Here is a 14,073-nt window from a genome sequence, read left to right on the forward strand (position 1 = left end):
GGCACATAACAACAACAACAACAACAACATGTTTTATTTAGAATTTATTTTAGTGTCATAGTTGATGAATATTGAAAACAACTTTTGTGACTAACGCAAAATGCTGATATATGTGTAAGCATGAGAAGAAAAGTTGTGGGAAAAATACACACATTTTTGTTTCTAAATGATACATAAGTACCTTTAAGTAATATTGCCTATTTGTAAAGCACTCTTTTCCATTTGTTCTTAAAATTTATAGAACTATAATATCAAAAATTAAATCTGCCTCAGTGTTCAAAAATTCACTGTATTTCAGACAATATGCTACTTTACAGTAATACAGTCATGAAAGTAACTGAATTGGCAATGATGATAATTATGAGTGAAAAGTATTCTGTCAATGAAGTTACAAGAGCTCTATGATGTGGGCAAAGCATTAGTTTACTAGACAAAATTCATTTTGAATAAAAATGAGGAATAAACTTTCAAACTGTGTTCAGGCATCATTAAGTTTCTGAAGTAGTAACTGGAGAATACATATAATTTGCAATTATTCATTATGCTATTTCCTAAATACCTGCTTTTAAATTATTTGTTTTAATGTATACTATGAAGTTTATTCTCATCTGCTTGCTTAATTAGGATGTACAATATGTTACAAATGGATTTGAGAAAGAGAAAGTCATAAGAACAAAATGTGAATGCTATATCTTTTAATATATTATTACTATAGTTTGATATTTTCAGAGAAATTCTTTATTTTTTTTTTATAAAACTAAAGGTCATTTGTAGGAAAGCTGATAGGGAATTTTGTTGATAACTAAAAGGCCCACCCTGAGTATACTCCACTCTGCAACCCTCATTCTGAACTCCTACGATAATCATTGTTGTTGTTATTGTTGTTGTTGTTGTTGTTGTTGTTATGTGCCATCGAGTCACTTGCGACTCATAGCGACCCTATGTACAATAGCCCTAAACACTGCTTTATCCTGTGCCAATTGCATTGCCTTTGTCACACTCATCCCAATTACCCCAGTCACTGAATCAATCCACCTCATAGAGGGTCTTCCTCTCCTGCCTTGTCCCTCTACTCTACCCAGCATGGTATCCCTCTCTAAAGACTTCTCTCTCCTTAGAGCATGTCCAAAGTATGTCAGATGAAGCCCCAGAATCCTTGCCTCCAAGAAGCAGCCTAGTTTAACCCTCTCTAGGATGAATCTGATTGTTTTCTTAGAAGTCCATGGTACATTCAATACTCTTCTCCAGCACCACAGCTCAAAGGCATCAATTCTCCTTCTATCCTCCCTAGTCATTGTCCAACTCTCTGCTGCATAACAAGTGATTGCAAAAACCATGGCCTGTACCAGGCAGTCCTTAGTCTCCATAGAGACACCGTTGCTCTTGAGTACTTTAGAGAGGTCCCTAACCACAGAGTTTCCCATCACAGTATGTTTTTTGATTTCCTGGCTGCTGGTATCAAGAGTGTTGTTGATGGAGCCAAGCAAACTGAAGCTGTGAACAATCTCAATCTCTTCGTCATCCATCCTGATGCTATCGATTGGTCCAGTTGTGAGAATCTTTGTCTTCTTGACATTGAGCCTCAGTCCATACTGAAGGCTGCAGTCCTAGACCCTCTGCAGTAAGTGCATGAGGTCCTCCTCAGTTTTGGCAAACAGGGCTGTGTCATCTGCATAACGCAGATTGTTGATAGATCTTCCACCAATCCTAACACCACGCTTCTCCTCATAGAGCCCAACCTCTTGGATAATCTGCTCTGCATACAGGTTGAAAAGGTATGGAGATAGGATACATCCCTGGCATACACCCTTCCTCATAATGCCCTAAAATATATTACTTTTAAACTGTTCTCTCCCTCATCGGCTTCAATGCAGTATACATAATTTATCCAGTTTTTCTCAATTTTACCCCCACCCTGATGTCAGCCTCATTCCACAACAGTGGCACCATACAGCATTTGTTCTTTTGTGACTGAGATATTTCACTCAGCATAACGTCCTCCAGGGTAACCCTTTTTGAATAATATTGCATGAGTTCCCTTTTTGTCAAAGCATCATAGTATTCCATTGTGTGAATATACCACAGCTTCTCCATCCATTCGTCTGTTCATGGGCACTTAGGTTGTTTCCAACTCCTTGCTATTGTAAACAAAGCCACAATTAACATGGGTGTGCATATATCTGCTTGGATGTCAGTTATGGTCTCTTCGGAATATATTCCCAGTAGTAGAATTGCTGGGTCAAATGGTATCTCTATTTGCAACTTTTTGAGAAAGCGCCACACCTCTTTCCACAGTGGTTGCACCATTTTACACTCCCACCAACAGTGAATAAGGGTTCCAGTCTCTCCACAACCTTGCCAGCATTTGCTGCTTGCTGTTTTGTTAAATTTTGCTATTCTGACTGGGGTGAAATAAAATCTCATAGTTGTCTTAATTTGCATCTGTCTTAGAGCCAGGGATTTTGACCATTTCTTCATGTGCTTATTGGCCGTCTGAATGTCTTCTTTGGTGAAATGTCTGTTCATATCCTGTGCCCATTTCTCGACTGGATTATTTACCTTTATCTTGTTGTGGTGCTCAAGTATTTTATAAATTCTAGATATAAGTCCCATATCTGACATGTCATTACCAAACACTTTTTCCCCAGTCTGTGGCTTCCTTATTCTTAATGAAGTCTGTACATTTATAAGTGATTTTTAATAATACTCCTTAGTCTATTTCATATATTGTTATTATTTACTTGTTTATTTTACTCAATAACCCTTATCCCAATTATGAGTTCTAGTGTTATGTTCTGGCCAGAGAGTTTCTTTTTTTAAAAATCACTCTTATGTTCCAAGTACTTTGTGTGCATAAATGACATTCGTCTTGGAAACTACAATCATATGTAAAATCAGTTAAAATAACATTGTCAAGTAAATAAGAAAGTTTTCATTCATAAATATAACTTTAATTTTGCTTATTTGATTAATTTACTACAGTTTCCAAAATTACATCTGAGAGGATAATTTTGCTATTCTTTCATATTATAAAATTCTTACATCTCAAAAAAAAATCCTACATCTCCATTAGGAAGAAAATGTAGATAATATATAGACAAAAAAAACGTGGAAAATCCTATAATTACCAGCCAAAAACATCTGTTAATTGTGCAGTTAGGTATTTTCTTGAACTAAGATTGAGAGAAGTGGACAGATAAACAATATATTTGAAGTAACATGGATAGTATGCACACTAAAGGTTTGGATAAAGACAATAAGGAAAGAAAACAATGGAATGTTCCCTTAAAGTGGGGAATACTCCAGGAGAGGGTGAACTTAGAGAAGTTATATGAGTTTGGACCTTTTAGGCAATCCAATGAGGAATAAAGATACATGATATTGATGGTAGATCCCATCCAAAACACTTAGATATTCCCAATTTACAATCATTGGAATAAAAGATCCAAATATTGCCCAATCCTGAACCATCCTGTATAAAGAACAGAGACAACATGAGGATGACTACATTGTTGTTGTTGTTGTTATGTGCCGTCAAGTCGTTTCTGACTCATAGCGACCCTATGCACAACAGCCCTAAACCCTGCTCTATCCTGCGCCAACCGCACCGCCTCTGACATACCCTCTATGAGATGGATTGATTCAGTGACTGGGGTAATCGGGATGACTACATTAGACCTCTTTTAAATCCACAAAGGAGAATTATCACCAGCAATAAAAATTCACAACACAAAACCAGTACCCATGAAGTCAGACACTTTCCCAATACACACGTCTGTCTATAACTTCTAGTACTGATCTTACTGTTTTACTGGCTCTGAAATCTATCTGTTGCAGTAGTTCACAAAGCATATGGAACCATACTTGGAATTATGAAGTTTATTAAAGAAATTAACAAGATACAATTTCCTTTGGCAACAGGAAAAAATTTCTCAGTCAGGACAGCTTCTAAAATTTGCTTATACGTCCTTCAGCTTGCTGTGGTGGATGCTGCTCTACTGTAGGTCTGGCTGGCATAAATATCTCTGATTGCAAATTGCACACTGCTGTTTTCTGCTTGTTTGATGCTGTTGAACCTGCTCATTTTACTGGTGAGACTAGTGAATTCTCTTGTGGATAGACTACCACACTCTATTCACATATTCCTTCCCATCCACATGGCAATATCAAAGTCAATGCTAGGAAAGTTATTTGAAAAAATAAGCCTGTAACACCACAGACCATGTCTTGGCTCTTCTAGCCATTTACATTAATATTTGAAGAATTAGCTTTTCCTTGATAATATATTAATAACTTTAATTGTGAAAGCATGTAAGCTAGCCACATTATGCCCTATGCTTTAATATCCCCATTTTAGACTATAAGTTTCTAATTTAACCTTCCCTGTCAAAACCATGGACTGTCAAAAAATCAAATATATATGTTTGGAGAAGGTGTAAGCAGGGTGCTCCTCAGAGGCAAGACTGATGAAGCTTTTCCTTTTGTACTTTGGACATGTAGCTAGGCAAGGCTATTCCTTAGAAAGGGATATCATGCTTGGAAAGATGGAGAGTCAGCAAAGAGGCAGACCCTCAATAAGATGAATTGACACAGTGACTTCAGCAATGGGCTCAAGTGTGTTGGAGATGATGAGAATGACACAGGATGGCGAAAAGTTAAGGTAGGCTGTTAATAGATTCATTAAGATTCATATTCAACATCATGACACCCATCAATAGCAACAATCAAATCAGTGCTCTGAGGAAATAAGTGTATTCCTTCCTCTAAACCATCTATTTCCACTGGACTTTTGAGCATCTGCATCAATATGCAAATCCAGTCCAAAGTAAGCCATTCAATTGTAACAGTCAACTGTATCTCACAGCTTGAAACATCTCCTCATCTGGTTGAGTTCTGGTCAACTCATCCTGAGGCATCTTTGGTGAGGTCCAAACTGGCATTGGCCACAAAGTCACAAATTCACACTTCTTCCTATGTTGAAGACCAGCTTGTCTCTTCACTCAATCTTAGTCACTACATGGGACCAAATCAGCAAGCCAGAGGACCTTATGACTCCTTACTCCTCAAGCCAGTAACTGTTCTTTGTTTTTCCATATATCCGTGTGTGCTAGGTCAATATTGCCAATGGAATACATCCAAACTCAGCTGCCTTTTATTTTGACTCTAGTGGATCCAGGTAGTCACTATCAGTGAGCATACTTCAAGTCCTTGGAAGGGTCTATGATGAGTACCAACTTTCAAAAGTTGTTTCAATGCATTAGAAGCCAAAAGACTTGCAAATTTTTTTAAGTAAAAATCTTCTCTTTTTTTTTCTACTCCCTTGCCTTTCTTTCAAATGTAAATCTCTTTAAACAAAAGTCCGAGATGTGTACAAATCTATTCAAATGCAAATCTCTCAGAGTCCTAGGTAACATTTAATCATTCTCTTAGGCTAAGCCCCAGTACTCACTACCAGATTTGACTACTTACTAAAAGCTTTCTGTTAGGGCATATTTTCTATTTTTTAATATCTAATTAATTATGTGAAGGTACTCTCACATTCTCTCAATAATATACAATATTTCCTGTCATTATAACATCTGTTATTTATTAACATTGCTACATAGAAGAACTGAGAAGATGAAAGCAGGCTGCTTCTTAGAGGCAGGGATTCTGAAGCTTCATCTGCCATGCTCTCGGGCATCATGCTTGGGAGGGTGGAGGGATAGCATAAGAAAGGAAGACCTTCAATGAGATGGATTGATTCAGTAACTGGGGGAGTGGGGGTAGATCTGTCAGAGACAATAAGGTTGTCTTAGGGTAGTTCAAGGCCCAGAGCTATTGTACATAGGCTAGATATGAGTCACAAGCGACTCTACAATACATAACAACAACAACAACGAAGAATACATCAATATTCTTCAAGTATGTGCTTGCCACAGTTTACAATATATCTTAATATAACAGCTTCCAGTATAGTTAAATAAGCAAAAATCTTAATCATTTTTACAATGTATCTTAACATTACAATATGGAAGAGATAGAAACAGTAATAACGATAAAGTTAAATTAACAAAAACCTTAACACATACATAAATAAATAAATTTCCATTTTCAACTTCATTCTCCATCCTTAACTTATTCATAAACATATATCCACAGGCCAAAACATATATAAACATATATCTCAGGCCAAAAGTATCTTCTCAACTTATCTTTCCATTGTAGTATCAAGAAAAGTAGGCTAAATAGCTGTATTTCCCCAAATCACTAAATTCTTACTCTTACAAAATTCCACACATGGATATGTCTAGAACCATTGCAGAATACTCCAGCTTCTCACACAACTATAAAAGGATAATGTGGTAACAGTCACATATGCACTCTTAATCTTGCCAATTATCATGTGTGTGCCCCCCTAGTCCTCTAGCATCATTGAAAAACTGCTCAGTTGTGGTAAGATTCTCAAAATCTGCTGCTGAATTGCTCAGTTTAATTTAGCCAGTCCTTTGTGGATGAATTAACATATTCTATTCACATATTCTCACTCACTCATATGGCAAAATCAAAGTCAATGACTAGGTAAAACATTTGGAATAATAAACTCAACACCACACATCCTCACAATTCTGTTTTTAAATACATTTTTTGTAATGGATGACGAAGAGATTGAGAGTGTTCACAGCTTCAGTTTGCTCGGCTCCACAGTCAACACTCTTGGTACCAGCAGTCAGGAAATCAAAAAGCGTATCGCGATGGGAAAGTCTGCTGTTAGGGACCTCTCAAAGGTACTCAGGAGCAACAGTGTCTCTATGGAGACTAAGGTGCGCCTGATACAGGCCATGGTATTTGCAATCGGTTGTTATGCATCAGACAGTTGGACAATGACTAGGGAGTACAGAAGGAGAGTTGATGCTTTTGAGCTGTGGTGCTGGAGAAGGGTACTGAATGTACCATGGACTTCCAGGAAAACAAACTCATCTTGGAGAGGATTAAACCAAGCTACTCCTTGGAGGCAAGGATTCTGGGGCTTCGTCTGACATACTTTGGACATGTTGCCAGGAGGGACGGGTCCTTGGAGAGGGACATCATGTTTGGGAGGGTGGAGGGACAGCGCAGGAGGGGAAGACCCTCTATGAGATGGATTGATTCGGTGACTGGGGTAATCGGGATGGGTGTGTCAGAGGCGGTGCGGTTGGCGCAGGATAAAGCAGGGTTTAGGGCTGTTGTGCATAGGGTCGCTATGAGTCGGAAACGACTTGACAGCACATAACAACAACAACAATTCAATACATCTCATGGTGAACTTACTTCTCTTACTCTGACCTTCTACTTTTCCAAGAATGATGTCCTTTTCCAAGGGCTAGTCTCTACTGATAAAATATTCAGAGTATATTAGATAAAACTCACCTTCTTTATATTTAAGAACCACTCTTTTCAAAAAAATTAATTTCAATGAACATTTACAGAGATTTTGGATTTCCATTCACTCATTGTTGCACTTTTCTTTGTCCCCTCCAACACCCCCACCCCCAGTTCACTCTTCTCTTTGAAAAGTAAAAGAAAAATTCCTTCATTGGTATACAATCTCCCCCTGCACCCCCTTACCCCCACCCTGAGTATACTCCACTCTGCAACCTTAATTCCAGACTCTTATGATAATCATAATGCCCTATAATATATTGCTTTTAAACTGTTCTCACCCTTATCCATTTCAATGCAGTATCCATGATTCATCCAGTTTTACACATTCTTACCCCAACCCTGATGTCAGTCCCATTCTACAGCAGTGGCACTATGCAGTATTTGTCCTTTTGTGACTGAGATATTTGACTCAGCATAATTATATTTAAGGACAACTCTTACAGAAATTCATCTAAGAGGACATGAAGTAGGCATGTGAATATATGAGAGAAATAGGGTGCAAATAAATATCTTAGTATTGTTGGGTCCACAATCAATACTTTCAGCACCAGCAGTTAGGAAATCAAAAGACAAATTACTCGGGACAGATATGCCATCAGAGACATCAGAGACTCCAGAGGGCTAAAGAGCAACAGTGGCATTTTAGAGACTAATGTGAACCTGATCCAAGCAATGGTCTTCAATAATGATTTGCTTTGCATCAGAGAGCTGCACAATGACTAAGGGATACAAAAGAATGAATACCTTTGGGTTGTGGTGCTGGAAAGGAGCACTGAACATACCAAGACTGCCAAAAGAATAAAACAGTACTGTTGTTCCTTGGAAGCAAGGATTTTGAAGCTCCATCTCACATACTTTGTGAATGTCGCCAGGAGGAACCAATCCTTGAAGAAGGACATCATGTATGGAAGGGTAGAGAGACAGCCCAGGAGAGGGAGAGGTGGATTAAAAGCAACTAGAGTAATGCAAGTAGGTATTTCAGAAATAGTGAGATTGGCCCAGGATAAGGCAGAGTTCAGAGCTGTTATGCATAGAGTCACAAAGAGGCATAGTTGACTCAAATTTTGTATGCAACAATAATGTTGGCATATGAATATTGACTTAAACCATGGAAGTGAATAAACTGGCTTAAAATACAGTTACAGCTTTAAGTAGAAAATAAATAGGAAAAAGTCTTGCAGTCATCCACATTTTAAACATTAAACATTTTAAACACAATTTTAAAAAATCAACAGGTAAAGGTTATTGTCATTAAATCATACAGTGTCTTGGAATCTCTAGAGGAGAAGAGTGAGTCAAAAGAAGTTTGAGGATGGTAAGGGGAGAAATCCATGATCAAAGAGTTTGTTGGGTGGAGGGGGAGAGTGAAGTAATTAGGAAAGATCCAGTGAGGGACTGAAAAGATGGAGTGATGGTGGACATAAAAGTATACAGGTTAATTTTATAAAACATAATACGTGGAAACGATCATATAAAGCAAAATATAAATGAAAGAATGTGTGAAAACAAAATGTATACAAATTCTGTATGCAAAATAATGTAAACTTTAAAAGCAGAAAAAAAGCAGTCATGATGAATTACTAGTATTAATTATTATTACTAACCATTACTATCATTAAATAGAGGTTATTCACCACGATGCTGTTGTTATGTGGTGTCAAGTTGCTTTCAACTCATAGTGACTCTGTGTACAACAGCTCTGGGATCTGCTCTATCCTGAGCCAATTTCATTGTCCGTGACACACTTAGACCCGAATTACCACAATCACTGAGTCAATTCATCTCATCCAGGGTCATCTTCTCCATGTTTTCAAGCATGATGTCCCTGTCTGAAGACTAGTCCCTCCTGGCAACATCCTCAAAGCATATGAGTCAGTACTTAAAAAATCTCTGCCACTAAGGAGCAGCCTTGTTTCACCCTCTTCAGGACGGACTTCAATAGTTCATGATGTGTTCGATACCACCAGTACGACAACTCAAAGGCATCAATTTTTCTTCTATCAATCTTAATCACTGTCTGGCTTCCTGCATAGCAAGTATTTGTGAAGACCATGGCTTGAATTAGGTGCACCTTAGTCTCTAGACTGACGTTATTGCACTTCAATACTCTGGAGCATGACAACAGACAGCAGATTTTCCTAATGCAATTCATCTTTAGATTTCCTGGCTGGTGGTACCAAGAGTGCTGATTGTGCAACCAGGCAAGGTGTCTTCTCCACTTATCATAATGTCTCTAGTTGGTTCAATGATGAGAATCTTTGTTTTCTTGGTTTTGAGCTTTAATCCATATTGAAGGCTAGAGTCCTTGACCTTCGGCAGCAAATGCCTCAGGTCCTCCTCAGGTTTATAAAGCAAGGTTGTCATCTACATAACACAGGTTGTTGATGAGTCTTCCTTCAATCCAGATGCCACAATCTTCATAAAGTCCAGCCTCCCAGGTCATCTGTTCTGCCTAAAAACTGAAAAAGCAGGGAGATAGGATGCCTTACTTGATCTTGAAACTTGTTCTGTTCTTATGAACTGTATTCAAGTCTAAGTACAGGTTTCACATGAGCATAATCAAGTGTTTGAGGATAATTATTCTTCTCAAGGTTAGCCACAATTTGTTGTAATCCAAATAATCAAATGCCTTTGAATAGTCAATGAAACACAGATAAACATTCCTGCGGGACTCTGCTTTCAGCTAAGATCTATACAACATTGGCTATAATAAATATCCCTAGTGCTATAGCTACTTTTAAATGCCTGAACATCTGGCAGCTCTCTGTTGATGTAATGTTCTAGTCATTTTTGGATAATCTTCAGAAATATCTTGCTTGCATATGATATTAATGATATTGTTCAATAATCTCCACACTGTTGGATCACCTTTTTTTTCCCAATGGGAATAAATTTTTATTTCTTCCAGTCAGTTGGCCAGTTAATTGTCCTCCAGTTTTCTTGGCAAAAGCTGTTGACTAAAATTTGTCTAGAGATACTTGCATTCAGGCATTGATTATTACTTACTTAAACTAGGGAAATTGTATATAGTGGTGTTCAAAAACTTGATTGGAGTAGTTTAAATTGTTATATTAATGTGAGAAGATGAAGAGAATAAAAGTTAATAGGAAGTGTTTTTTGATCATGTATCATTTAGTTAAATTATTCCCTTTCATGTGAATTTAGTTTACAGTTTTTCCTTTTATTGACTTATACAATTTTACATGTAACTTTTTACTTTTTTCCCCCCATTTTTCCTTAGCATACATTTCTAGAAATCATTGTTGTTGAGTAAAGACTAAGAACATAGTATCATTTTGAGCATCTTATTGTTTGGTTAATTCTTTTCCTTTTCTTATGTATTTGAAGTTACATTTTCCCTTCTAAACTCCATCTCATTTGTTGAATTTATATATATCCTCTGTGTAAGAGCATAAAATAAGATAAATAGTTTGTGGCCATTCTAGGAAATTAGTTATAATAAGCATGGTTTTTCACAGCAAAATCTTAGTAAAATGGATTTTGCCATTTTAGTCTGCATTTATTTAGTAGCATTTTATGAATTATTTTATGAGTAAAAGTATATATATTTAAGTCACAGGAACTTTATGCTTATGATTTGTTTTACATTAAAAATTTACTTATTACTTAATTATACACCCTCATTAATACAGATAAAAATGTTTAATAAAATGCTTTTATGTAATCGTTTAGATATTTTCCCTAATATGTACTTCCAGACCAAATGATTCATTAATATAAGCTAAGGTTACAATGAAATTTATTGTGAAAGATTTTAAAATGTTACTTTAATGTTTGCTTTTATGTATTTTAGGGTGTCTAATTTATTGTCAGACCATGGGCCTTTGGGATCTGGGGCATACAGATCAGTAGGTGAATGGTTAGAAGCAATCAAAATGGGCCGATACACCGAGCTTTTCATGGAAAATGGATACAGTTCAATGGACGCTGTGGCTCAGGTGACCTTGGAGTGAGTAACTTTTCTGATAATTTTTAAATAATCATTGGGGCAAGAAAAAAATGTACAGGAATAAATCTGGATGGGGAAAGAAAGTCTATAAACTCTTGACTACATGCAACAGCTTTCAAAGAAGCCTCATGTTTTGGGGTTTGTTTGTTTGGGGAAGTTTTTAGCCTGTATTGTTAACAACTGCATGGTTAATGCTACTTGTTGCCAGTATTTTTGATTCTATGCTTCCAACAAATGACATTTGAATATTTGACTAATTGGAATAGTAACTCCTTGGCAAAATACTGGTATTTGTGTTGTGGAAAAAAATGTTTTCTTGACAAAGTTTTTATACTAGTACTTATGTTATATGAATGTAAATACAAAACAAAAGAAACTGTAAGCACAATTGGTGGGAATAGTCCTCTAAGACTTGGCTCTCTGTAACAAATATCCAGGTAACAGCAGCTTCAGCAAAGCTTATGAGGGCAGGAATCTCATTTCATCTCTAAGTGGTGCACATTATATCCTTATACTACAAGGATATATTAGATTCTGCCTCTGATTTGTTTTTAGTACAATCTCAGTGGAACCAATTGTGCCCTTTTCTGTTTGCACGTTTAAGACAAAATTTATTAAACCTTACTCAAGAAAAGTCACTAGAGTTAAGTCCTAAATCCTTTAAGATTGTCAGTTGTTTGTATTTTACTATACACTTTATGTGTAATTACTTTAGCCTATAGTTGTTATTTGTAAAAACTGTCTCCATGATAGTGTCATCTAGATTATGTTAATATTGAAAATATTTTAACCTGTGAATTTAGTAACTTAGTTCAAATTAAGTGCAAATTCAAAGGTTAAAATATTGTTGCAAGTGTTAGAACGTGGTAGCATATTCTGAAACACTAAACCACAATTCACTACTTAATATAAACATTGAACTGTACTCTTTGATGTCTGTTGTTACAGCATTATTTAACTCAATGAATTCACTGTCCACCCCCACAAAAGGGAACAGGGTACCACCATCCATCACCAATTAATATCACACTATCAGCATTTTTTCTTCTTTACAACTATAACTATAAAGATTTGAAATTACCATTCAGTTTACCCTCTTATTTGTAGAATTCCATTCTCCTGATCACCACTCAAATCACCCACTTAATTATACCTATACTTTGGCTAATATTTCTTTGGATACATGAAACTCATTTGTGTTATATTTAACATAGTAAACTGAAAAAGCTACTGCTAATTTAAAACTATTTTTACATGACTAATATTTAATTTTTCAGTAAAAATGATCATTTTAATTTATTGAATTCATTTGTCATTTTATATTAAAATGATACTGTAGGTATTTCTTTTACCCAATGTCAGTATATTAAAATGATACTGTAGGAATTTCTTCTATCCAATGTAATATTATTTGTAAAATATGTAATAAAATTATTTGCACTAAATGATGTCTCTTTTTTATTAAAATGTCACATAATTCCATATGTTCATTACTTCTCCCTTCAGAAAATAATTTTAATCACAAATGGTTTTGCATTAACCATGTATATATGTGTGGTTTCTATTTCTTTCGGGCCCCAAATAATGTAAATATATTGTATATTTTAACACTGTAGTTTAAATTTGTTTTTCCTTAAATTATTTTCTCTCTTCTTTCTCTTCTATTCTAAAGTTCCCTTCCTTTTATATGTTCTTTCACATATTAACAACTTTTTCTGTATTCTTGTGAATTTATTTCCTATCTCAAGCCTCTTCTCAGTAATTGCTCTCAATTCAGTTTTTATCTTGTTGAGTCAGTTTATTCTTCCTGTTTTTAGTTCTTTCATGAGTTTGCTATCTCTAGCTGTATTGTCTCCTTCTTTTGTTTTATCTTTTAGTTTTATTTTACCTGAACATTTATGTGAAATTACAGACTAATTGATATCTTCCTGCTCAGAAAATACGGCACTCTGTTGGCTGCTTGATGATAATTACAACAGATTCTTCATGGTCGTCTTATTTGTGGTGATACTGGCCATATTATTCTGATTTGTGAGAGCATATTTACCAAAATATTTTAACTACCCACAGAACAGGGCATACCCAGTTATTTCTTTAGTCAGGAATTTTCAAAGTGGTCATCTTTGCATTGTTCTTGCCTTTCTTAAAAAAAAAGTCATAGGGAACTAGGAAACTAACAAAAATGAAGCTATTAAAACACTCTTTTAGTGATTCATTATGTTTTTTACCTGATATCTAAATATTGGTTTTATAGGGCCTATATAACAATACAAAAATAAAAATATTATCACAAATTTATTGCTAAGACATATTAGAATCTCGAAGACTATATTCATAGCTATAAGAAAATCACTTAGGAAGATGTTATAATCAGTTAAAAATATTAAAACTGATGCATACTTGCACTAAAAAATGTATTATAATCTGTTTCTGTGTAAAGTCTAAAAATAGAAGTATAACTAATGCAATTTTTTCAAATCCGCATAATTTGGTTTAAGATTTTCTTCCTACAGATTAGACTTTTTTATTAGCTTTTGCACGTATATATTAATGTAGAAAGAAAATAAAGCAATTATCTATCTAATCAATCAACAGAATCATTATGCATACATATATTATTGAACAATTACAGCATACCTACTACTTACTGTTCTCTGTGATCCAAAAAAAAGAGAACCCTAGTCCTAATATTTATGATC

The 14,073-nt window shown here is 35.6% G+C and overlaps 1 protein-coding gene across 1 annotated transcript in view; it reads left to right on the top strand.

Moving 5' to 3' along the window:
* The window catches only part of EPHA5 (EPH receptor A5), a gene marked incomplete at its 5' end in the record, with an annotated part of 293,683 nt that overhangs the window by 275,183 nt on the left and 4,427 nt on the right, over positions 1 to 14,073 (top strand). Inside the window, one exon of the mRNA XM_006902399.1 lies at positions 11,219 to 11,374. Coding sequence (XP_006902461.1) covers positions 11,219 to 11,374 — 156 coding nt within the window. The remainder of the gene's footprint in view (positions 1 to 11,218; positions 11,375 to 14,073) is intronic.

Source organism: Elephantulus edwardii, unplaced genomic scaffold, assembly GCF_000299155.1.
Source record: "Elephantulus edwardii isolate Elephantulus edwardi_28Jun2011 unplaced genomic scaffold, EleEdw1.0 scaffold00406, whole genome shotgun sequence".
NCBI classification, from domain to species: domain Eukaryota; kingdom Metazoa; phylum Chordata; class Mammalia; order Macroscelidea; family Macroscelididae; genus Elephantulus; species Elephantulus edwardii.